The 25,235-nt window shown below is 43.0% G+C and overlaps 1 protein-coding gene across 3 annotated transcripts; it reads right to left on the bottom strand.

Moving 5' to 3' along the window:
* On the bottom strand, positions 1–24,852 carry LOC123728116 (GTPase HRas). Of its 3 annotated transcripts, none has more exons than XM_045698706.1 (6): positions 24,552–24,852; positions 11,491–11,629; positions 6,098–6,276; positions 3,941–4,100; positions 3,581–3,705; positions 1–3,459 (listed from the first exon to the last, which is right to left on the bottom strand). In XM_045698706.1, exons 2-5 carry the CDS (start codon positions 11,599–11,601, stop codon positions 3,586–3,588), a joined length of 570 nt encoding a protein of 189 aa, XP_045554662.1. In that variant the 5' UTR covers positions 11,602–11,629; positions 24,552–24,852; the 3' UTR covers positions 1–3,459; positions 3,581–3,585. The 3 variants fall into 3 exon arrangements, with proteins under 3 accessions (XP_045554662.1, XP_045554663.1, XP_045554661.1); XM_045698707.1 differs by having other exon boundaries at positions 11,491–11,626; positions 24,552–24,836; XM_045698705.1 differs by lacking the exon at positions 24,552–24,852 and adding an exon at positions 18,573–18,750.
* Positions 24,853–25,235: the final 383 nt, after the last annotated feature.

Here is a 25,235-nt window from a genome sequence, read left to right as displayed (position 1 = left end):
TGAGTTCATCTTGACATCTTTATTCCTGCCCTGCTGCACATTTGCCATTTTGTTAAAGAGTAAATACATCTTAAATAGTTAAAACAGTTGATATTTTCACAATCAAACTTCCAAACCCACATCCTCTCTCACATGTTCACACTATAGTTTTACAAGGGAGAAGCAAGCCCTTTTTGGTTTCAGTCCTTGGGCAAAACCCCCCAATGTCCATGTTTTTGTCCCCAAAAGTCTCCCCTCCAGACATGATTACCGATGGCCTGCTGGTCTTGTATTCCGCAATGACAACTGATGTCCAGTTTCTAAGCATTTACCTTTAGATGTGTGCCCATAACTGCCAGTCAGTCAAAGCACAGAGTATAGACAGACAAGGGACATTGTGTGAGATGTAGAATATAACAGCCAACTATAGTTCAGACAACTGTACAGTTCACATCTAACACCAGAGGTCCACTTGATAAACAAATCAGACCTGCCATGTAACTTGTTTAACATTACACAGTAGATCACTATGGGGACAAAGATCTACATTTGTTTAAGATTGGCTATTTATTTTTCAAGGTACAGAGTATCTTTACTTTATGGTTATGGAGTGCCCTATACTAATACAACACAAATAATATTTTGTTAAAAACACGTTTTTTTTCATCACAGTTAAGACCCCAAAATCATCAACAATAAATTGAGAATAAAACACAGAGAAGATCAACACCGTCCCTGAATCCCTCAGAGCTCCAGAATATAATCTGTGGTCCACACAACACAGTAGAGGTGTTCCACCCAGACAGAGCCAGAAGAGATATAGTGGCTGTTGTCAGAGGTAATGGTCAAGCCTGTGTGCAGCGTCTTCATCAACAGACCCCTTCATCCCCTGGGTCCAACATATGAAGGGTAGCAACCCAGGAAAGGTGAGATGATCTTGGGGAGTATTGTCTGACTGCAGGGCCCTCATGGTGGAGGGAGCAGGTCAAAAAAATCTCTTACATGCCAACTGGTATAATTGTGTTCAGGCAAGATGGGGGTAATTCAGAAGAGTGTTTGTTGGAGGGGGCAGCTCCTGGAAAACCACATACAAGAGCACGTACTGTACGTATACTAAGAAACACCACTCACATGTATGATAGCAGCAAAAAGTCTGAAATTAAGCATTTCTAGCGACAGAATAAAGTGATTATTTTCCAATGTTAAGGCCTATCTTCTAGACAAGAGGTCAAGGAGTTGGCTTTGACTGAAGTCTAATGAGGCATCACAATGTACTACAGTATATGGGTCACTGTGGCTGAACTGTGGGGGTACGTACCTTAAAAAACAGGAGGGGGAAATAAAAAGCCAGCGGCTCTTACGCGGTAAAAAAAAAAACAACCACTTATTGAATTCAGATTGCCATAATTAAACAATCTTAGTTTGGACTAACACACACAAAAACCATTAGCTAATCAGACAGGGCACGCTGTACAGAATCTCATCTGGTTGGACTGTTTCAGAGTTTGTTTTTCCTCATGTCTGTTAGTCAAGGGAAAGATAAACAAATCCCAGAAGGAGCAAATCTCCAATCGCCACCAGTCATTCACAACAGTTATCCACAGAGGAAAGCAGACAGACCACCACAGAAACACCTGCTTCAGGCAAACGTACTACTCTAAGGCATGAAGTACTAGCTAACAAATAATAAGGCAAGTTAAACAGGACCAAGCAGTGTTCTATTGTATTGGCAGCCCTATGCTGCGGTTAGTGTTGTAGAGAGCACAAAAGCTAGTAGGTCTACCTACACCATTCAATATCTAGACATATCTGGATAAGAGCGTCTGCTAAATGACTCAAATGTAATATTGAGAAATATCACAAGAGAACCCCTAAAATGAAGAACGTTTTCCGCTGACTTTTCTTGCAAATTAAGTTGGCTCGTACACGACTAGCTTGAATCAAATGATCTTCTCAGGGAACCAAAGGTCCAGCTGAGGAGGCAGTAGCGAGTAGAATGAGAGAGAAGGTTATTTTATGAGGCCAAAACAGTTTTATCCCACATATTACCAGTCATTTAAGGCAGCTCTTGTGCATTAGAATTTCAATTTCACAGATTTCATCCTGGAACATAAGATACAAAAGCGAGACATGTCTAGACATTCCTGTTTCCTGAGCCTTAAACACAGTGAGGACCGATACTTGCAATCTAGAAATGTTAAACTATACTAAACAACATACAGTTGTCTAAGCAAAGGAATAGGAAAGAAATGAATGCCACCAGTGTCTTAAAATAGCACAATCTCAAAGGGTATTTTGTTCCACTTCCCTGAAAGCCTGTGCAATAAGAATCTTTCACTGCATAACCATCCCATGGTAAATAATGGCACTGCATGGACCAAGGAATGACGTTCGTCTCCCATCCTTCCAACTATCATTCAGCCAAACCTTGAAGGCAACAGCAAGTAAAACATCACTGATGTACCCCACCCTTCTCCACCCAAGAAATACAAGCAAATAATAAATAGGGATGAGAGAGAGATGGTTTATTCCCAATTCTTAAACCTAGTCAGACAGTAAACATTCCTATTGCACCAGAACCTACAATATCTAGTACTATATTACTCCACAAAGAGAACTCTTTAGCACACCGACATGTGCACGCACACACGTTTGTGGGGGAAGGCAATGGCACTCTGGGAAAATGAGTCCATCCATCGGTCTGATCCACAGCCATGCCCACGTAAGGGCCCGAATAAGGACTTCCTCACGGTGACAGGTCTTAAAATAGCAACAGCCCATCACACGAAATAAAGATCCTGGCTTACTTTACAGTGCCCAGTGTGATCACCTTCAAAACCTTCCATAAAAAAAAGTCACTTTCAAAAAGTGTTTTCAGAAAAAAAGAAAGTTAGGTTTGACAGCTAGACTAACAGTAAAAAAAATAAAAAATAATCATATCTGGCGTGTCTTTTGTCATGCTCCGTCCCCATACTTGTATCCGTAATAATGAGGTTACTGCAGAGCCCCTCTAGAGAGGAACAAGGAGGCTGGGGGAGGTTAAATTAGGGATGGGGATTTAGGCTACTACTGTCCAGTCTTTTCAGGGGGGTCAAATGTAAAAATCAGGGTTTTGAGGTGTTGGTGAAGGGGACTCACCAGGGATTGGTGACACCTCCCTTTAAGACCAGTGTTGAGACTGTAAAACAATAACTTAGCAGGAACTCATTGGAGCTGCCCAGCATGATCACACTGGTGAGAAACAGTCATTAGTGGTGTTGCTCTGGCAGACATGGACTCAAAGAGGGGACAGACAGCCTAGTCTAGCATGGCATGGCAGGGGCAAGATCCCCCTCTCCCCAATGTCTATGGTACAGTCAGCCTGGTGGTGCATCTGCTTTTCTTAGACTGTACTCTTCAGTTTGTTGTTGTTTCATCCTCCACCATCATTCTTTAAGTCCATTCTGCCACTAGGTCCACTCCTCACCCCGAACTGGTAACCTGTGAGAGAGAAGTAGAAATTATTAAGACATTGTGTAAGGATTCAGTGCCTCTTTGCTGTGAACGATGATGTTGATTATGCTTGGGATAAAGTTGATAATGGGCTGAGTTTCTGAACGACCTCCATCACGACACCACACAGCGGCAGCTCATGCAGTCCTGTCCACTCTCGTCCGGAGGGTTGAGCTTCCTCAGCTTGTGCTGCCTGATCTCTCTCACTAATGTGTAGAAGGCGTCCTCTACCCCCTGCAAATAAACCAAACACATAGTCAGAACAATCTGCAAAAAGGTGGGCATTACATATTTACAAGTTCATAAACTTGATGGCCATCAACAATATAACTTCTGTGTATTTGTAGAAAATGTTCCCAGCACCGCACACATATCGCACTGAGGGACACTCACTGCTCTTCTTGTGTGTGTGTGTGTGTGTTTCTCTGTCTGTCTCTGTGTGTCTCTGTGTGTGTGTGTGTAAGAGTACCTGTCGTGTCTTGGCAGAGGTCTCGATGTAGGGAATTCCGTAGCTGCGGGCCAGTTCCTGTGCTTGCCGCGTGTCCACGGTACGCGATGGGAGGTCACATTTATTACCCACCAGGACCATGGGCACGTCATCAGAGTCTTTCACACGCTTGATCTGTTCCCTACAGGAGGACAGAAAGACACTGGTCAGTTCCCTGCTTGGTTTAACCCGTTTCTTCAAATATGAGGACCTAAACTACCATTTAGAATAACTGTAGTAGAGTCAGAAGCACTTGCAGCTATGAAAACACTATGTAACTGCTTGTACACATATCCAGTGATGTGGTGGTGAAAATAGGTGGGTAAACTGATCGCTGTGAAAAAAAAGTTACGCTCACTATAGTTAATGAATTTTTCCACAAATGGTGTTTACCCTCCACTACACCAAGTTTATTATAGTAAATTGAAATGAATCACGAACAAACGATTGAGTAAACTGAAATAAAATAATTAAACAAACACGTTTGAAAAACTAAAAAACTACTGAAACTATTATCTTTGACACCAAAACTAGCTAAAATAAAAACCATCATGAATGAAAAAACAAAAAGGGATTTTCAAGCCTTTGGAGGGGGCTTTCAAGATACTGAATGTGGCGGGTAAATGCAGCCAGGAGGTGGGTGATGTTTCAAATAGGCCTAGTTTGTGCATCACCATCACTAGCTAAATGGAAAAATTGGCTAGGTATCTAGCTTGATTCTTGTACAATAAAGTTAAAAAGCATTGGATTGGTGTAAACCCGGACAAGAGAATTTCTTTCCACCATATTTTTTGCACAGGTCTCAGTGCTATTCCTTTTAAATCCAAGTCACATTGAGATGGTTTAATTTATAAATGAAACCTAACCTATAGCCTGACCCATTACCTCAGCTGCAAGAAGTGACATCCCAAAAAAACTATACAGCACAAATGGTTCCTAGCCTCCCTCACATGCTTTCTGTCCCCAACAGTAAAACAAAATAGAAATATTGCTATACAACTAAATAAAAACTAGCAAATCAGGTCTGAAAACGAATGGAAACCCAAATGAATTTCAAATAACAAATCGGAAAACGAATATAAATAAAAACTATAATAAGCTTGCTCTGCACATATCCACCTGTTACACCATCATACCACAACTAATGCATTTTGTAGTGTTGCCACGATCAATTCCCAATGAAGGAACGGAGTGTCCGTGGGTCATTTCACCCTTCTGTATTAGGATCCTACCTCCCTCTCCATAAACAACGCCACAGTCAGACACTAATGGCTGTGCTGCACTGCTGGAGGAGGGATGGGGCAGCAAACTGCATTATCTCATCTCTCCAGCATCCATCTAGCCAGCAGGCCAGGGGAGTGTGAGCGTGTGAGGGGAGTGGGTCAGATCTGTTTGGAGCTCAGCACAGTCTCAAGCAGGACAGCTAACCGGATGGATGATTTCTAGCGGTGGCGTTCCAGGTTGTCGTGCCTGGCACGCGCATGCCCAATGTCTATGGCTGTGTATATGAGGAGATGGATGGGAAGGCAGCGAACAGAATGAGCTAATCACTTAAGCAAGGAGCCAGTCAGATGACTGCGTGACAGGACCAAATGGACTGGGTCAGATCTATACATCAACCCCTCAATTCACCTTCACCACCTAGCAGTAATACCCAATACAAGCCTAGTGGAGAGATGAAGAGAGACGGGGAGTGGAGAGAGACGGAGTGGAGAGAGAATAGATTACCATCATCTCCGTCTGGAATTCCTCCCTCCATGTCATTGGGAGTGTTTCTCCTCTGCTCTACTCTCCTCCCTCCATGTCATTGGGAGTGTTTCTCCTCTGCTCTACTCTACTCTCCTCCCTCCATGTCATTGGGAGTGTTTCTCCTCTGCTCTACTCTCCTCCCTCCATGTCATTGGGAGTGTGCCTCCTCTGCTCCACTCGCCTCTGGTCTAATTGAGTCAGAATCGATTTCATTGGCAGCGTGCTGTAATCACTCCAAGGCGGAAGGCTAATAAGCTTTCTATAGCTGTGTTAAATGCTAAGGCATGACGTCACCCAGCTAGCTGCTGCAGAGAGCTTTCACACAAGACAGCCATGACCCCCCCACCGTCACATACAACCCCCTGGCCGGTCAGACACACACACACACACCTGTACTGGTGGATGTCCTCGAAGGACTTGGTGTTGTTGATGGCGAAGACACAGAGGAAGCCCTCCCCTGTCCTCATGTACTGGTCCCTCATGGCGCTGTACTCCTCCTGACCTGCAGTGTCCAGGATGTCCAGCAGACATGTCTCCCCGTCAATCACCACCTGCTTCCTGTATGAGTCCTGAAGGGGGGGGGGGACATCCTCCAGTTACACTGCTACAGACAGACTGCCGACTGATTCTCTACCCAAGTGTGCACTTGTTCACTCCTGCTTAAGGATTTACAAAAATAGGTTTGGTGTGTAAGGATGTGTGTAAGTTAAAGGGAACTGTGGCTGTGGACCAATTTAACAAACTCAACCCCTGGTGTACTAAATTAACATACAAATCATCTGTAGGGCATTCACTCACTGCTGTACAATGTAGAGAAAAACGGGGCAATTCAAGAGGATGCTTTGAAATGAATGTCAAAACACATTTTACTTTGCCCAATGTCATTTTAAATTACACAGAACTAAATCATTAGACTGTTCTCTACAATATTATAAACCTAATATACTTGTACTTGACCGTGTTGATGAAATAAGAACGTTAATTTGTTGTGACCGTTGCTAGTTTAGACTGTGCCGCTCTTGGTTGTATCTCTTCCATATTTGGCATTGTGAGGTGGTACCATTTGGAGGTGTTGCCACTGGTTGGACCAATCAAAATCAACTTGATATCCTTGTCATTTTCACCTCCAGATTCTTGGCTTTCATTGCCTATATACTACGTTGAGAGGGGTTGTTTCAATGGCAATTTAAAGGGAGAGACAAAAACAGGAAACGATTGTCTTCGCGGAGGGTGGATACTGAAATTCAGCCTCTTAGTATTGAAAAATAAATATATATGTAGTCCTCATTTAGTTTTTTATTCAGCGGATTTCATTTAGAAAAAGCCCATGTTTTCACGCGCGAACCTGCAGCCACTAGTTAGCTTGTCAGTTGAAGTTACATGCTGGCCACACCGCTCGGGTCGCATGCGCCAGCGTAGGTTATTATTCGTTTTTTTACACGTTATTCAATCATTGCACTGCGTAGCCAGGATCTAAAATAGAACTTGCTTCTATTTGTGATGCACAACAAGTCATGCCTCTCCCATCTCCTCATTGGCATATACCCACGTGCCATCACCTCATTGATTTTTTTGGAGCATATACCCACGTGGGTGAATGAAAGATTAACTGATGTCCACAGTCTAGTTGGTGGTGGTAATGCACCATATAAAGTCCAAAGAAGAAGCAGCCTGAAGGAGGAGAGATCACTAGAAACAGTTGGTTTACCCTTTAATCTGTAGATTAATTGTCAGAGTTGAAGACCTTGTGCATTTCAAGTAAAATAACAACCCAATGTTTATATCCAATTTAGACAGCACGCTAGCTAGCAACAGCAAGCTAGCTAGCTAAATTGCCATACATGTTTAATGCTTTTCGACCTGTCCCCAAGTTAATTTAATTGGTTCAGAGTTCGTTTCGATATTTCAACCTGTGTCCTGACTATGTCTGGTGTGGGGGGACAAAATCAACTTGCGCGTGTGCGGTCTGGTCAGCATGTTAGAGTGCTATTGAGCAGTCAGCACTTCATGATCCTTCCAGTGATGACATTAAATTCACTCTAAACATGCTCAATTCTCAGAGTAAATCTTCTGTAACGTTTGAAACCATATATGGTAGACATGGGTTTTGGATTATTTAGTTTCTGAATTCTCTATGGAATGGACACATTTGTATAAACCTTGAATGAATTAATCCTTTTATGGGTGAACACCCTACAATCTGTAATGAATGCGCTAATGAAGTATAAGCTGAAATCCATTGATGCGTGTTCAATATACTAACTAACCATTTTACAAGTCTCTTGACTAGGCTTAAAGCATGAGTCTGGATCTGGGACCTGATTGATAGTCTCTCACACACAGGCACACATGTGCTGTGTGACTGGCCATGCTGTGTGACTGGCCATGCTGTGTGACTGGACAGAGAAGAGGTAGTGGTATCAAAAGGGGCAGAGTTGCAGGGCCAAGGTTTAGCGTCCCAACACACAGACACAGGGTGCAGGGTCTTTGTGTGCTAGTGCATAGGGGCCAGGAATGCACACACAAAAAGGACATTGTCTGGCCAGAGGCAGGCGTGGTGACAAAGAGAGAGGGAGAGAAGAGAAAGCAGACTCCCTCTTGTTCCCTCTCAGTCTCTAAAAATCTCATAGTGAACTGAGAGGAACTAAATTAGGAGTAGCGGTGTAGTAAAAATGTTTAAAAAATAATAAAATTTTTAAAAAATCTGCCATTTGGAGAATTTAATTGATAATGAGTAGCCTGTTTAGTAATGAAATCTGGTAGTTAAGTGGTCTCTCCAGTGAGCCAGTAGTCACACTAACCTACTCTACTCCGTTCACTACAGACCAGGGGAGGGGCCATATCCGCATGACATTAACCACAGTGATCAGCTACAGCTGTGGACAGAAGCTCTGGAAACGCGCACACATTTGGGCTCCCGAGAGGCGCAGTGGTCTAAGGCACTGCATCTCAGTGCTAGTAGCCTCACTACAGACTAGGTATGCACGCTATAAATCGGTAAGTATATCGGAATCGGACAATATTAACTAAAAATGCCAACATCGCCCGATTTCTAGTTTAACTTCTTCGGGATAGGGGGCAGTATTTTCACAGCCGGATAAAAAACGTACCCGATTTAAATCTGGTTACTACTCCTGCCCAGAAACTAGAATATGCATATAATTAGTAGATTTGGATAGAAAACACTAAAGTTTCTAAAACTGTTGAATGGTGTCTGTGAGTATAACAGAACTCATATGGCAGGCCAAAACCTGAGAAGATTCCATACAGGAAGTGCCCTGTCTGACAATTTGTTGTCTTTCTGTTGCATCTCTATCGACATTACAGCATCTGTGCTGTAACGTGACACTTTCTAAGGCTTCCATTGGCTCTCTAAAGCCGCCAGAAAGTGGAATGGGGTGTCTGCTGTCTCTGGGCAAAGTACAGCAGCTCTGTTTGTGAGTGGTCAGCCTGGGGACAGTGAGACTAGAGATGCACATTCACGAGACTTCTCCATTTTTTTCTTTCAGCCTTTGAATGAATACAACGTTGCACGGTTGGAATATTATTGCTATTTTACAAGAAAAATAGCATAAAAATTGATTTTAAACAGCGTTTGACATGCTTCTAAGTACGGTAATGGAATATTTTGAAATTTGTCATCACGAAATGCGCTCGCGCGTCACCCTTCGGATAGTGAGCTGAACGCACGAACAAAACGGCGGTATTTGGATATAACTATGGATTATTTGGAACAAAGACAACATTTGTTGTTGAAGTAGAAGTCCTGGGAGGGCATTCTGACAGAACAGCAAAGGTAATCCCATTTTTCTAATAGTAATTCTGAGTTTAGTGAGCCCCAAACTTGGTGGGTGTCAAATTAGCTAGCCTGTGATGGCCGAGCTATGTACCCAGAATATTGCAAAATGTGCTTTAGCCGAAAAGCTATTTTAAAATCGGACATAGCGATTGCATAAAGGAGTTCTGTATCTATAATTCTTAAAATAATGATGTATTTTGTGAACGTTTATCATGAGTAATTTAGTCAATTCACCGGATGTTTTTGGTGGGTATGCTAGTTCTGAACATCACATGCTAATGTAAAAAGCTGTTTTTTTATATAAATATGAACTTGATTGAACAAAACATGCATGTATTGTATAACAATGTCCTAGGAGTGTCATCTGATGAAGATCGTCAAAGGTTAGTGCTGCATTTAGCTGTGGTTTGGGTTTATGTGACATATGCTTGCTTGGAAAATGGCTGTGTGATTATTTGTGTCTATGTACTCTCCTAACAATCTAATGTTTTGCTTTCGCTGTAAAGCCTTTTTGAAAATCGGACAATGTGGTTAGATTAACCATTAGTCTTATCTTTAAAATGGTGTAAAATAGTTGATTGTTTGAAAAAATTGAATTGTGGTATTTTAGTTGGTTTTGTATTTCGCGCCGTGCGATGCCATTGGCTGTTGGCTAGGGGTTCCACAGGCGGAACGGGGTTCCGCTAAGCGAACGTCTGTCCTCAACAGGTTAATGCCGATGTGCAAAACCGATGTCAAAGCTGATGTGCATACCTATATAACGTAATGATGGCACGACAAATACAGAGGTACACGTGCAACACAGCATTCCTAACCTAGCCCATGTCTGCTGTGTGGATCTATTTTGAAGTTTCAAAGGAAGATAACAAAAAAGGCCATATGCAACGTTAGTGCTGCTATTATTACCTGAGGGGAAAACGTGAAATCTTTCAATACCACAAACCTAATTACTCATTTAAAAGTGCATCACCCCCAGACATTCAGCGACTACTTAGAACAAAAGCAGAAAAAAAACTAAGCGCACACTCCCAACAACTAAACAAGTTCAAGTCGAGCAGTCATTTGAAAGAGTAAGAACATTTCAGAGACAACTCAAAGGCGAAATCCATTAACACCAAGAAAATGGAATTCATTGCCCTTGACAATCAACTGTTCTCTGTCGTGGACACACTCCTAGCGCCATTTGAACAACTGACTCAAGAAAAAAGCTAATCAACTGCGTCTGCCGCAGACGTGATACCCTCTGTCATGGCATTGAAACGTCTGCTCAACAAAACCCCACAGTCTGTGTCGGCAGTTAAAACTTGCAAAAGTACTCTACTTGAGGCTGTGAACAAGCGAGTCGGTGGGTACAAGGACCGCTACTTCGATGCAGACAAGAAACGGGGTTTACGTGAAATGTTACAGACACAGTTGGACAAGATGGAAATGGACACAGTGACAGTGTGCACCGAGGAAGAGAGGCCACAGACAGACAACTTCACTGCTTGACATGTATGATGAACTCCTGGTTGAGAATGAAACGACTGAACAAATGAACAACGAAACAGCACAGTAAGTGAAAGAAATAGGTTTTGATGATGTTTTACTGGTAATGGGGACATATGTAAATGCCAACAAAATAATTTTTTGGTCTGTGTGTGTGTGTGTGTGTGTGTGTGTGTGTGTGTGTGTGTTTCAACAATTTAACTGTACTATAATGCTTAAAAAGCCACAAAACTTTGAAATATCGGTTACTGGTATCGGGTTTTTTGGCAAGGAAAATATTGGATATCGTATCGGGCAAAAATGTAATGTCGGTGCATCCCTACTACAGACCCTGGTTCGATTCCAGGGTGTATCACAACATGCCGAGATTGGGTCCCATAGGGCGGCACAAAATTGGCCCAGCGTCGTCCGGGTTTGGCCAGGGTAGGCTATCATTGTTCTCAACTGACTTGCCTAGTTAAATTTAAAAATTAAAAATTAAAATCACAGTACATACCTCTATGGTGGGGTCGTATTCATCCACAAAGTGGTTCTGGATGAGCTGGATGGTGAGTGCACTCTTCCCCACACCTCCAGCCCCCACCACCACCAACTTGTACTCCGTCATCCTCACTGCTCCCCACACACACACACTGCTGTGAGAAAGAGAGAGACAGAGGAGAGAACAGCAGATAGGAGGGGGAAAGGGAAGAGAAAGGTTCATACATTTGATCATGTTTTCTGTTCTTTGATGTATATTCATTGGCACGTGTTCTGTTTGACATTAGCTTCCCTGAACCCCTACCTCACTATTCTGTTTACCACCACCTCTGCCCAGAGGTGAGATGTGTATGTGTGTGTAGAGCGGCTGAGTCTGAGTCCCCCTTAGAGGAATGTCACAAATGTGCTGAAGGTACTCAATGTTCCAATCCACTCCCACAGAACACGAGAGAAAGGGAGACAGAGAGAGGGAGAGGTTTGACACCGAGTGCTCCTCATTGATGCCTACCTCACAAATCGGAAGCCTCATGTTTTTTTTTTTATACAGCATAGAGGCGCTGTTTCTCTGAAAGCCTGTGTGTAGCACGTGAGCAGAGCATTTGAATAGGCCCTTAATGACAGTTGAGTATGATGCTTCTTCTGGTTAGTGAAGAAGAAACTGACAATTAGAACTGCCAAATTCACCTATGGATAGATGATTAGTTGAAACTGTATGGCTGAGAGGGATGACGCAAAAGGGAATAGCAAATAAGTCTGACAACATAGAGGACTGGTAAACATACAGTAAATTGAGAAATCATGTAACTAAACAAAAATAAGAAGAAACTATACTATGGAACAAAGATAAAATTATATAAAAGAATGATTGTAAAACACTCTGGAGTACTGCAAAGACTTTTGGAGGATGGCCTGGTGTCAAGAAGGGCAGCAAAGAAGCCAATTCTCTCCAGGAAAAACATCAGGGACAGACTGATATTCTGCAAAAGGTACAGGGATTGGACTGCTGAGTACTGGGGTAAAGTCATTTTCTCTGATGATTCCCCTTTCCGATTGTTTGGGGCATCCGGAAAAAAGCTTGTCCGGAGAAGACAAGGTGAGCGCTACTATCAGTCCTGTGTCATGCCAACATTAAAGCATCCTGTGACCATTCATGTGTGGGGTTGCTTCTCAGCCAAGGGAGTGGGCTCACTCACAAGTTTGCCTAACACAGCCATGAATAAAGAATGGTACCAACACATCCTCCGAGAGCAACTTCTCCCAACCATGCAGGAACAGTTTGGTGACGGACAATGCCTTTTCCAGCATGATGGAGCACCTTGCCATAAGGCAAAAGTGATAACTAAGTGGCTCGGGGAACAAAACATTGATATTTTGGGTCCATGGCCAGGAAACTCCCCAGACCTTAATCCCATGGAGATCTTGTGATCAAACACAAACCCACAAATTCTGACAAATTCCAAGCATTGATTATGCAAGAATGGGCTGCCATCAGTCAGGATGTGGCCCAGAAGTTAATTAACAGCATGCCAGGGTGGATTGCAGAGGTCTTCAAAAAGAAGGGTCAACTCTGCAAATATTGACTCTTTGCATCAACTTCATGTAATTGTCAATAGAAGCCTTTGACACTTATGAAATGCTTGTAATTATACTTCAGTATTCCATAGTAACATCTGACAAAAATGTCTAAAGACACTGAAACAGCAAACTTTGTGGAAATTAATATTTGTGTCATTCTCAAAACTTTTGGCCACGACTGTACACTGATCTGTTGCGTGTGCTGATGACATCTGTTGCATTATGCGTGAGAATGCAGTTGTTGTACAAACGGTAATCTTGGCTAGTTTTGCTTGCAAATACTTTTGTTTTATTAGGAACATTTTAATAGTGTTCTAGTGTACCACAGGGCAGCTGGCTAGGGCCATTATTGTTTTCTGTTTTTACTAAAGGCCTTCCACTGACCTTGAATAAAGCCTGGGCGTCTATGTACGCTGACGACTCAACAGTATACACGTCGGCTGCAACAGTAAAATAAATAACTGAAACCCTTAACATAGAGCTCCAGTAAGATTTAGAATGGTAACTAGCAATAGGCTGGTGCTACATTTATTTTTTTAGATTCTTGAATAAATGTTGCGATTGAGCCAGTTGAAGAGACTAAACTGCTGGGTGCAACCCTAGATAGCAAGCTGTCATGGTCAAAAATGATAGACTCCATGGTTGCTAAAATGGGAAGAGGTCTGTTCATGATAGGACATTGCTCTGCCTTCTTCACATCTCAGTCGACCAGACATGTCCTACAGGACTTAGTTTTGTCGCACCTGGACTACTTCCCAGCTGTGTGGTCATGTGCGGCAAAGAGGGACATAGGTATTTTGCAGTTGGTCTGTAACAACGCAGCACGTATTGCACTTTGACATGCATGTCAATCTCTCCTGCCTCAAAGTTGAGGAGAGATTGACTGCATCTCAAATTCGTCTTTGTGCGAGGTGTTAAGGGTACTGAACTGTCTGTTCAAAAAGTTAGCACACTCATCGACATGCAATCAGAGGTCTCTTCACAGTCCTCAGGTCCAGAACAGAGGCTGGGAAACACACAGTATTAAATAGAGCCATGACTACATGGAACTCTGCAATCCCATGTAAGACAAGATAGCAATAAAAACAGATAAAAAAAAAACCCAGATAAAACACCTTACTACACATTAGTTAGCAGTAATGTGACCGACATCAACATGAGGCATGAAAATTACCATATAGTTATGCACTTGTAATTTGTACTTGCTAATAGATTTTTATAAATACTATTAAAATGGGTTTACTGACCACAACCCATTGAATTAATATTAAGTGTTGATTATTTGGCATCAGGAGAGCACAGCGCATGGAAGAAAGCAGTGAGATATGCAACATTGTTATGTTTCTGCAAAACGTTCATGGTTAGCCTGTGATGCAAAGAGTGCGGGCGCTTCATTTCGGTCGGCGGGGATCAAACTCCCCCCCTTCCCCAGTTCGCCCCAGGACTTCAGGGCTGAGTCCCGGAGATTCTGTGACGTCCCTGCTGGGGTCCACACAAAATATGAAACATTACATAATACAGAACATTAATAGACAAGAACAGCTCAATGACAGAACTACATACATTTTAAATGTCACACAGCCTACATATTCATACATACAATATCTAGGTCAAATACATACAGTGCAAATTACAATACATAAAATGGCTTTGTCTCCTTAGAGTGCCGTTTGTGTAGCTAGTCATGCTGCGCGCACTGTGCAGTTCCAAAATAATCCAAAGGGTGTCAGCCTAGACCACAAATTTATGTTTTGCATAAATAATGTTCTAGGTATTTGCAATATAGCAGGATTGGGATTTTAGGCTGCCATCCCTTGGATTATGTTGGAACTGCGTAAACTCACATTAGCAGTAGGCTTGTTTTAACTGTAGAGTGGGGGGGATTATATGCAGATATGTACAAATACAGGCGCCTAACATGATTGAAAATCATGAAACATCCACACGGGCTCAGCTATCCACATAAAGAGACGCACGTGCAATTATTGAACTGGGAACATTTTCACACTGAGAAATTTTACAACATGATGTCACAATCAGAACGATTGGGAACTACTCCACGCTGGAAAGAGTTTTTACATGACACAGGGCAGACAAGGGCTCATGATTGGAGTATTCATTGCAGTGTGTAATGCAGTGTATCCTAGTTTGTTTTACAGCATCCCAGCAGGGCAAAAGACTCGGGCTGAGAAAATAATTTGGGGTTAAAGCCCCGAAAGCCCGGATCTGGTGACGTCAATGAACCCCAGTAAAAGTTGCTGGTTCTTTCTCAGCGGCTAATAGGGATCCTAATAAAATACAAATTCTAGATGCATTAAATAAATGGCAAACGTTAAAATGGACAACGAATGCAAAAAAATCTAACTAACATCCATAATTTCTCTGATATGTTCCATAGAAAATAGATATCTGCACACTGTGTTGAGTGTACTTTGTGGCACTGCAGCAGTGATAGCCACTGGGGTCAGTGAGTTTAGAGGAGAGGACAGAGAAGGGGAAGCCGTGCAGTCAGTCAGAGGGTTTTAGGACTCCCAGGTGTACCTCATCACCCCCCTCGGTGGTTGGGTCCGGCGCAGCCATTACACAGGGCTACCCTGTCATAAATCAGGGGCTCTCATTAAACAACCCGGGCAGTATTCATTCGTTCTGCAACGGAAAATGTTTCTTCAACAAAAACAAGCGCTTGTTATTGGACACGGTAGGTACCTACCTACCTACATATCTCCTAGTGAATATGATCCAGTTGGACCAGGCCCTGTTCTCTTCCAGAACACATCCTTTCCTCATCCCATCCCGACTGTATCACACCTGGCCGTGATTGGGAGTCCCATAGGGTGGCCGGGTAAGCCATCATTGTAAATAAGAATTTGTTCTTAACGGACTTGCCTAGCTAAATAAAGGTTAAATGTAAATAAAATAAAAATCACTTATCTGACATTACTGGAAAGAGTCACTCAAAACACAGGCGGTCTGTGGGAATCCTTTAGAATGCATCCTTCAGCCTGTTCTGGTGGAAATCTACCATATCCAATCCAATCACATCACCGATCAGTGAAGATGAAGGAGAGGGAGGGAGCAATGTAACAGTATTGAGACCCTGACACAGTGAGGTGTTGAGTTGAACGGTATGTACACATCCAGTCTCTCACTGCAACAGATTGCAGAATGGAGCGTGTCAGAGATTCAGAGATAACCATGGACACTAAGTTATCCCAAAAGCTCATCCGATATGAATGTAGCCTAGATGGCACAGAGAACATACTGGTGATGGTATTGCTCCATGTGTCACAACACACAGTTAGTGTGTCACCTAAACCTACAGAACAGTGTCAGACTACAGTGGTTCACTCATAGGACATCAGTGCCCTAAAACAAAAACAGCTAACAGAAAGCTATCAACTTGTAATTTTCCCATAAGATCTCAGCACGAGTCACAGGTGCAGCCTCAGTAAATGTTGCCAACCAGTAGGCTTCTGATTTGACAAGGTAAAACCCCCTACCCCAGTGAACTGGGTAGTGTTGCGTGGCTAAAAGAGACACTCAGCTGAAGTCCAGCCACTGTACTCTCTCTCGTGGCTGACAGGCTGGGGCAGGGTGTCAACTGTCAAGTAAGCTGCACGAACCATACATACGCACACACGCTGGCCAGTGAAATTCCAGAGGGCATGAGCCAAACAGCAGCGAGGAGTCATAAGGGCGATGTTGGTGGTATATACTCAGCAGCTTACCATCAGTCAGTTAGCCTACATATCCTTCTCATGACCACTTCTCTATGGCAGGACATGATACAGTGATGACGAGTCAGTGAAAGGGTAAACTGACCTCAATAAGAAGGACTATTCTTTGCCCCTGTAATTTATCATGACAGGTTTATAGAAGAGCCTCCCTTGTCCAATAGCTCGACTGAGATTTCTTTTTAAGATATGGGACAGCCAACCAACTCACACCTCCTCCCACTGCAACCCAGTGTATGGATCTGCCCTACCCTTTATCTTCTACTGTACCCACACACACATTCCTCTAAGCTGCGCACATGCACAGCTCCCCTCAGACTGCTGCGCAGAAGAAATATCAGACAACGCAGAAAAGCACGAGAATGAACTTCACTCAACTTTTTAGAATTTTCCACTTTAGTTAAGACTATCAACATTTCACTCTACTGTGGGAATTGTGCTCGAATCAACAAAATATTAGCCACTTTCAACGTAACATAGCAAAAGAAAACGAACTATACAAGATTTAGTATGCAAAACTATCTGTGCAAGAGAGCACATCGGAGTAGAAGTCTATTGTATTGACGGGCACGACTCAGGCAGTACTCTACACAGACCGGTGCGCCATAACCAATCAGAGCTGCAGTAGGCCTATTTGCAAATTGCCATTGCCATATATGGATCTGTGCCATTCACTTTGAACTGGACTGTATTTAAAGCATTAGCGGTGAGTAGATGCGCTTGTTTTGATATCAAAGTGAGAGCTGCATGTAGCCACCTGTGCACATTTGTTCATATTGTTTGCTAATTAGTGAGTTATTAGCCCAGTTAGCCATTTTCTTGTCAACAATTTGTTGCTTTCAACAGGAGCACAAAATGTGTGCATTTCTAACCATCTTTGAAAAATGAGTCCGGTAAAAAGCTTTTTTTGTCTTAAAGGGGCAGTGTTGCATTGAGACGGTCTTGAATAAGCTAAGTAGCCAATAGGCAGAGGGTAGCATAACTTGTCTGATTCTCTCTAATAATGGTATGCAAATAATAATGACTTTATTTTGTAAAGTGTTTTCTTGCATCAACCACCACAACATTTTCAGTCGTCTCATTTTACATTTACATTTTAGTCATTTAGCAGACGCTCTTATCCAGAGCGACTTACAGTAGTGAATGCATACATTTCATACATTTTTTTTCTGTGCTGGCCCCCCATGGGAATCGAACCCACAACCCTGGCATTGCAAACACCATGCTCTACCAACTGAGCTACAGGGAAGGCCATGTCTCCTTGTCTGAAGGACAAGTCGATAAACCGGTTAATATCAATCCCTGCATGTTTTTTCCCCCAAAAGTCTCCTGGAATATAGGTTTACATTGAACACCACACATTTGCTGCTACTGACAGAACAGCTATTTCCGTGTTAAAATGTTATGGGATGCATTAGTCTCCATTGTTTATGGTAGGCAACTCTGGTAGACCTACATCATGATCAAATAGCCACAGCAGCCTACTTGGCGACTGTCACAATGTTCAAGTGTGCGCTTAGCGGACCTGAAATTTGCTCAGTGCAAATGATCCCTTACAGGTCAGGTGCTTTTTGTATTCCCTCACACAGTCAAACACAGCATCCCCTAGCCTACACTAACCTCCTGTCCTCCTTTACAGTTTTAGCTCCATGAAGCCCTGTTACTCCTTAATGTGCTAAAAAACTGTACACACACGCCCTGTGTGTACAGTCCACACACACACACACACACACTAATATGCCTGCACAGGTGCTGCAGTGTTCCGAGAGGAGTAACTAGTGACACCAACCTGGACTCTGGACAGTTTGATGACAGCAGGATACACACCATCAAAAAAACACCACATTTACAAGGCTAATGCAGTGGCAGGGAGTCAAAGGCAACAGAAACACTCCAAGTAAACTCCTATATTTGTCTCTTGATGTGGTAGTGTATTAATAGAACGTCATGCACCTCTGTGTGTGTGTGTGTGAGAGAGAGAGAGAGAAAGAGAGACCAGAGTGCCTTGTTGATGAGTGGACTGTTGGGTCACTGATGTTAATGATTGAAGGAAGGCTTTTTGCTTGCTGAAAGAGCAACTGCCCTCTGGTCTGTTCTACACTGCTCCAAACCCCTCAGGGCTTCTCCTGCACAGCTGTTCCAACAGGCTCTATACCAGACTGCCAAGGGGTTTCATGAAAACAGGTAGCTCTCTAGATCGGCTAGACCATCACCAATGTCAACATTTTTACATTTTAGTCATTTAGCAGACGCTCTTATCCAGAGCAACTTACAGTAGTGAATGCATACATTTCATTAAAAAAATCCCCGTACTGGTCCCCCGTGGGAATTGAACCCACAACCCTGGCATTGCAAACACCATGCTCTACTAACTGAGCCAACACTCACAGGCTTGCGAAAAACCCAATGGCTATAATTCTAACACAACAGGAGGGGATTACCACAACCTCTCAATCGTGTGGGCAAACATTTAGCTTCCTTCTTCCCTGTAAATTAATTCAGTAAAAAATAAACACACTTCTCGTTTATGCACACACTGTGCTCTAACATAGCCAGATACTGGGCATATACTAGCTAATAGAGCAGCTGAGGTGGAGGTCATGTTTTGAGGTGTCTCTTGGCTGAGCCTGGACATAACACTACAGTAGCCCAGGGTATCTCTGCAGCAGAAGGCTGTAACAGAATAAAAATAAGTGATACATTCTACAGTGATAAGAGGTCTGGCCCAGAGAGAAAAGCTGCAGCTTTGATCTATCCCTCTGAGTAAACAGGGGAGATGACTTCTTGCACACAGGTCGTTGTTGTCTTTTCAAATGGAGATTTAGTGGCAGGCAGATCATTCTTACTGGGCTGTGTGTCCTGGAATAAAGGTGGACAACATCATAGGAAATGAGAGGCACAACCAAATCAACAGAATGGACAGGGTGGGCCTAAGCGATATCACAATATTTCTCAAATGTTTTGACAATATGGCGGTATTTTCTCCTACTGAATAATTAAAGTTCTAAATATATAGAGCATGACCCTTGAATGGCAACAAATTAGTTCTAAGTGGTTTCAATGGCTTTATACTCAACCAAACTAGAACAAAACGGACAGTGAAGTAGTTCAATTTGTAGAACTTATAATTTAGCACTGTATCAAAATATTGTTAAAGACGGGATTTGGATCCATACCTGCAAACCGGTATCCACAATATAAATCGCCCAGCTCAAGGTGGGCCAATCCGGGAGACGGTAACGATTACTCCTCCTCCCGTCCAAACCATCCCAGCCCCTTAGTGCTCCCCCTCTCCTCACCTGTTCCTACTCCCCCATTACACTGCCCATCTAGCTGAATGACCCTGTAGCCAGACTCTCCAGTCTCCCCACCAGCTGCCCATCAATCAATATCTTACAGTTACAATTGGCACTTTCTAGGACATCTTTTTACTTATGCTGTGCATCTCAGAAGATAGACATACATCACACCAATGTGGTTCCTGAGATTCTTTCCTCTGACAAAGCCAAGGGCAGAAGAGAGTAGTAGCAGTCTTAAAGAAAACCCCTGGGATTCCAGGGAGGGAAACTAGTTTCTGTGGCAAAGAAGTGAAAGTGAAAGGCGTCAGAGTTCAACAGAAAGGAATGCTTTGAGACAATAGCTTCAAACAGCACCACCAAGTACAGTACATAGTTTCCACGTCGTATCATGGATGGTTGAATTATCATGAAAATAACAGTTCAACTCTAATGTGCCATTACATGCAAGTCACATCATATGACATCTCCTTCCAATAGCGGCAGTCTAGGCAGATTTGAATTGTTATTGGTAAGAGGAGCTTTTTACACACTCCTCTATGGTTGAGGGGAGACATAGCCATGCCATTCACTGACAATCTAGACTGTCAGAGGCTGATTAATAATCCAGACATACATAGGCAGATGAATGTTTGATGCAGCCCTGTCTGCTGACTCCAGGACCACTTGTTGTCTGTAGGGATCAGTCCTGTGGTGTTTTGTCTAGCTACTACCGAAGGAGGACACCATCACACGGGATGCACACACACAGCAGAGTTCTCCTTGTGGCAGTGCCCAGTGCCAGCCATACCCTCTCCACTCTTTCTGACTTTCAGTTTGGTAATTAGGGCCAGAGCACATTGAGTCTCTCTACCAGTCTTAATTAGCCCCTTAAGTGTACACACACACCAACACTGTTACAGTGCACACACACGGTTAAAGCGCACACACCACACCGCTACGGCAGTCATACACAGTCTCCAAAACACCACCACTACAGTAAACACATATAGTCTGGATTTTTTTTAAATTAATGAATTGATGCAGAATTCTAACATAAGAGGTCAAGAATGGAGGAGTCAACCCCTTGTGTAAGCACTTTTGAAATGGTGACGCATATTAAAAAGCCTTAAACACTCTCAGTCTTCGGCCACAGCCCTGTCTGATGACCTACTCCACTAAATCTCTGTATGGCTGTGCCCTTTTGCTCAAGGGGTGGTACATGAACATGTGTAGGGTTATATATAGCTCACGGCCACCTCGAGCTGGGGAAATTAACAGTTCCTTTTGAAACTCTAGAGCTCTGCCTGGACCATGAGGATAATCTTACATGACATCTCACTGAGGGCGCAGGCTGGAAAACCCAGCAGCGTTGCAGTTCTTTGCAAACTCAAACCGGTGCACCTGGCACCTACTACCATACCCTGTTCAAAGGCACTTAAATCTTTTGTATTGCCCATTCACCCACTCCATAGCACACATACACAATACATGTCTCAATTGCCTCAAGGATTAAAAAATCCTTCTTTAACATGTCTCCTCCCCTTCATCTACACTGATTTATAGGGATTTAACAAGTGACATCAATACGGGATCATAGCTTTTGCTTGGTCAGTCATGGAAAGTGCAGGTGTTCCTAATTTTTTGTATACTGTACCTTGGGGTAGAACACAACGCATTTTATTCGGCATTGAGTTGATAGTAGTATGCTACTCTTTGTCACTCTTTTGAGGAAAGGTAGACCACCTTTCCACACAAATAAGTGTCCCGCTCTCGGCCCCACACATCCTCTATCGAGGATGAAGAACTGAAGAGTGGACCTCCTACGTCGCCACACTCTCAACTAAAACACTTAATAGGTTAAAGGATCCATATTGGCAGAGCCACAAGCCCATTGCAGGGATAGATTTTTAATGGAGCGATGATGGTAAAAGAAACCTCTCTAGGGACGGATCACAATCGAACACTGAGAAACCATCATGGAGCCTAGACCAAGGCCCCCCCCCCACAGTGCACCACCACTACACAAAACTCAGCTGCAATGCTACAACACAATGTAGCCCAGCCTTGACACAATTCAGCATCAGAAAATCCATACATTTACAAGATGAGGTAAATACAGAGGCCTTCAGGACTAACCCCATTACATCCATGGCTCATCCATCAGAACACAATGTGAAGACAGAAGCCCGCACATCATATGAATAGGATCACAGAACAAAACAGTTCAGTCTGTCAACTAATTAAGATACTTGGAATCGAGATGTAGCATCTTATCAGAAAGCAGGACGGGTGGTAATGAGTGGAAGTGCAGTGCTCCCTCTGCTCTCCCCAATAGTGACACTGTGTGCAGAGGGAGAGAAGAGGTGAGGGCCCTAGCCTCAAAACAGCCTCTTAGCAAAATGTGACATTTTCCCACTGGGTCATCCTTTCAGGTTGTTAACCAGGGATCAGGTGATGGAGCCAGGTGGTGAGATGAAAAGGACAGATGTACACACTAAACACTGCCAACCTGATAGCCTCTGACAACTGTGGGCCACTGGCATGTAAGCTGTGCAGCGGGAAGGGCCCACTTAAGTTGCAATGCAACATAAAATGAGAACCAAAATAAATAACTGATCAAGAAATATGAGAAACATATACCGTTAACTGTCAGGTTTGTGACATTTAAGCATTTCATGGTGACTAAATAAGTGTGTTTTTGTGTGAGAGAGAGATCAGGTGAGATGATTCATCAGACAACCCCCACCAACAAAGAGCATCTTGAGAGCTGCGTAAACAAAGGCCTTCCTGGACAAGGAAGATCCCACCCAGAATCCTCTGATCTATAGTCCTCCCCAAGAACACAGGCTGAGAAGAGACCTGCAGACAACACACACACACACACACACACAGCCAGGACCATCAGTGGACAAAGTCTATTTCTATTCAGCTCCATGACAATAGAAAGCAACTGGAAAACCAACTATTAGTAAACAATCCCCAACACAAAGCCACTCTTCCCAAGAATTAGAGAAGTGCTGTGTCCCTCATGTAGCTTCAGCTAACCATTATCAAGTGTACCACCATCATGCCCTTTACGCGAATAGAACCCTTTCTAAATCTAAAAGTGTCCAAATCAATGGTATATCTAGCTTGAGTGTAAATCTGTAGAGATCTTGATCAGCATGATTACTTTTTGTATAAAACGGTATTGCTCTCACAGGCTATTGTTGACATGAATCATGCTTCACTTATGTTGTGCCATTTTGCATACACTCATAATAGTCTACTGTATTACTAAGCACTGGTCTATTCTGTATTATTACCTACTACCAATATTCATGGTCATCATCATAAACAAATAGATGAAGTTATGAAAACACCTAATGACTGACGATGGGTGAAACTGACCTGCAATGAATGAAATGGAGGCATATAAAGACTGAAAATATATCATGCTTTTAGGCTACATCATGGGTCATAGGTCTGTCTCTTGGTCAACACCGCATGTATGATGTCATAGCCCACTGAGGAGCAATGAGAGTCGCTACACCGTGGTAGGTATAGGTAGCTAGAATAGCAATGCTGTTGAATTAGCCTTATGTGAGATATTCTACCGGAAATACCAGGCCTCCCATGCTTTTCTTTTTTTAAACTTCAGGCTACTCAACAACAAAATCGCATGTTATTCCAAGCATCAGCTTCGAATGTAAGGCATGCGACATAGACAAACTTGTGACGTTGTGGTCTGGTGAGCCGATACTAGTCGGCTGTCTCTAGACTACAAAAATAATCTATTCCTGATCCTTGACCAAGCATATCAGTGTAGAATCGGGTTCTTAATCAACCGCCTAGTAATTAACTGCAACTTCCGCAGTGCTACAATTCGGTGTAGCCTACAAGACGGGGCGTCACCCTTGTCTGTGTGGTCTACAAGCTACAGCCACTATTGCAGCTCGGCTGTTGGAGCGCTCATTGAATGGCCTGGCCATACAAAATGGCAACAGTTTAATACTTGAATGTCTTGACAATGCCAATGAAAATATCAGGGGGTTCATTTTCTAGTATGCCTTCCTTGGTTTAGCTTAGCCTATATACCAGCAGCAGATGACCCCCTGTCCGTGAAGTTTATGGGCTGACCAGGGGATTTAGCCTACGAACTAAATTCCTATATTTGAGAAATAATATACACAAACTGATTCAATAGGCCTACCAATATGCCTATGGTTTGGGTCAATGATCACGCGAATAGCAGTTTGTCTTGCAAAACGTTAGGCTACACCTCCCAATGTTGTGCTCGCCAACGAGATTCAGCCTGATGTACGCGTGAATGTCATAAAAAAATAAAAAGGTGCGCCGCAGCAGTGGCCGTGTGAACGAGCTCGAGCTGTAAACACTACTGTTGGTCCCCTGTATGGGTTCCCTGGACAAAGCACACAAAATAACATTGAGCGACAGTTCAAATAGCCTACATGTGTGTAATAGATGAAAAACGTGCACGCAATACTTACAAGCAGAGCTCTACCCAATAATCAGGAGCGTGACTTGGTCTACTGGAAACAATGTTTCAACTCAGTAGCTTCTGAGTGTTCCAAGAATAGAAATACAATGGTGGCCCGTTTCCTCAACGAATGTCTGACAACAGAAATATGTTATTATTCCAGAACTGATACTTTTCAGGCCAATTTTTACAGCATTCGTTCAATGTTGTACGCGAGGTTAAGTCATAGCGAACAATGTGCTTCGAAGAGGGAGAGGATGAAGACAAGTCTGCTGGAGCCCACGCCCAGCCCAGTATGAACCGCCCCGGTGAGCACAGGGGTGTATTCATTCCGCCGATTCTGTAACAAAACGTTTCTTAAACGGAAACAATCAGAACCAAACGGTGAGGAAATTACCTGAAATTGTTAAATAGAAACTCTCGTTTTGCTGTTTGTTTCCTTTCTTAAACGGTTTCCGTAATGAATACACCGCTGTTTAGTTGCCTGTTTTGACCATCGTTAATACATTGGTCGGTAGGCCTATCTGTAAAACTGCAAAATATAAAGCGGCAGTGTGGGCATATCGCAGTACAATTACAAACGCCGGAGTATCTTCACGTGATTTATGCATTTTTTATTCTCTAAATTTAGCCTAATCCTAGATAAAGTCAACCTGGGAGTTAAATTAGAAATTTAGCTTTGTTTTAATTTTAA

The sequence above is a fragment of the Salmo salar genome, chromosome ssa17, assembly GCF_905237065.1.
Source record: "Salmo salar chromosome ssa17, Ssal_v3.1, whole genome shotgun sequence".
NCBI classification, from domain to species: Eukaryota; Metazoa; Chordata; class Actinopteri; order Salmoniformes; family Salmonidae; genus Salmo; species Salmo salar.
Note: the sequence above shows the minus strand (reverse complement) of the source record. Positions and strands in the feature narration are given on the sequence as shown.

Coding starts and splice junctions, on each gene's coding strand:
- LOC123728116 (XM_045698705.1), bottom strand. CDS start 18,613: ATGGTGTGTATCCTGCTGTCATCAAACTGTCCAGAGTCCAG. Junction 4,101..6,097: donor GAGGACATCCACCAGTACAG/GTGTGTGTGTGT, acceptor GTCCTCCTGTAG/GGAACAGATCAAGCGTGTGA. Junction 3,706..3,940: donor CCTCTGCCAAGACACGACAG/GTACTCTTACAC, acceptor GTTTATTTGCAG/GGGGTAGAGGACGCCTTCTA.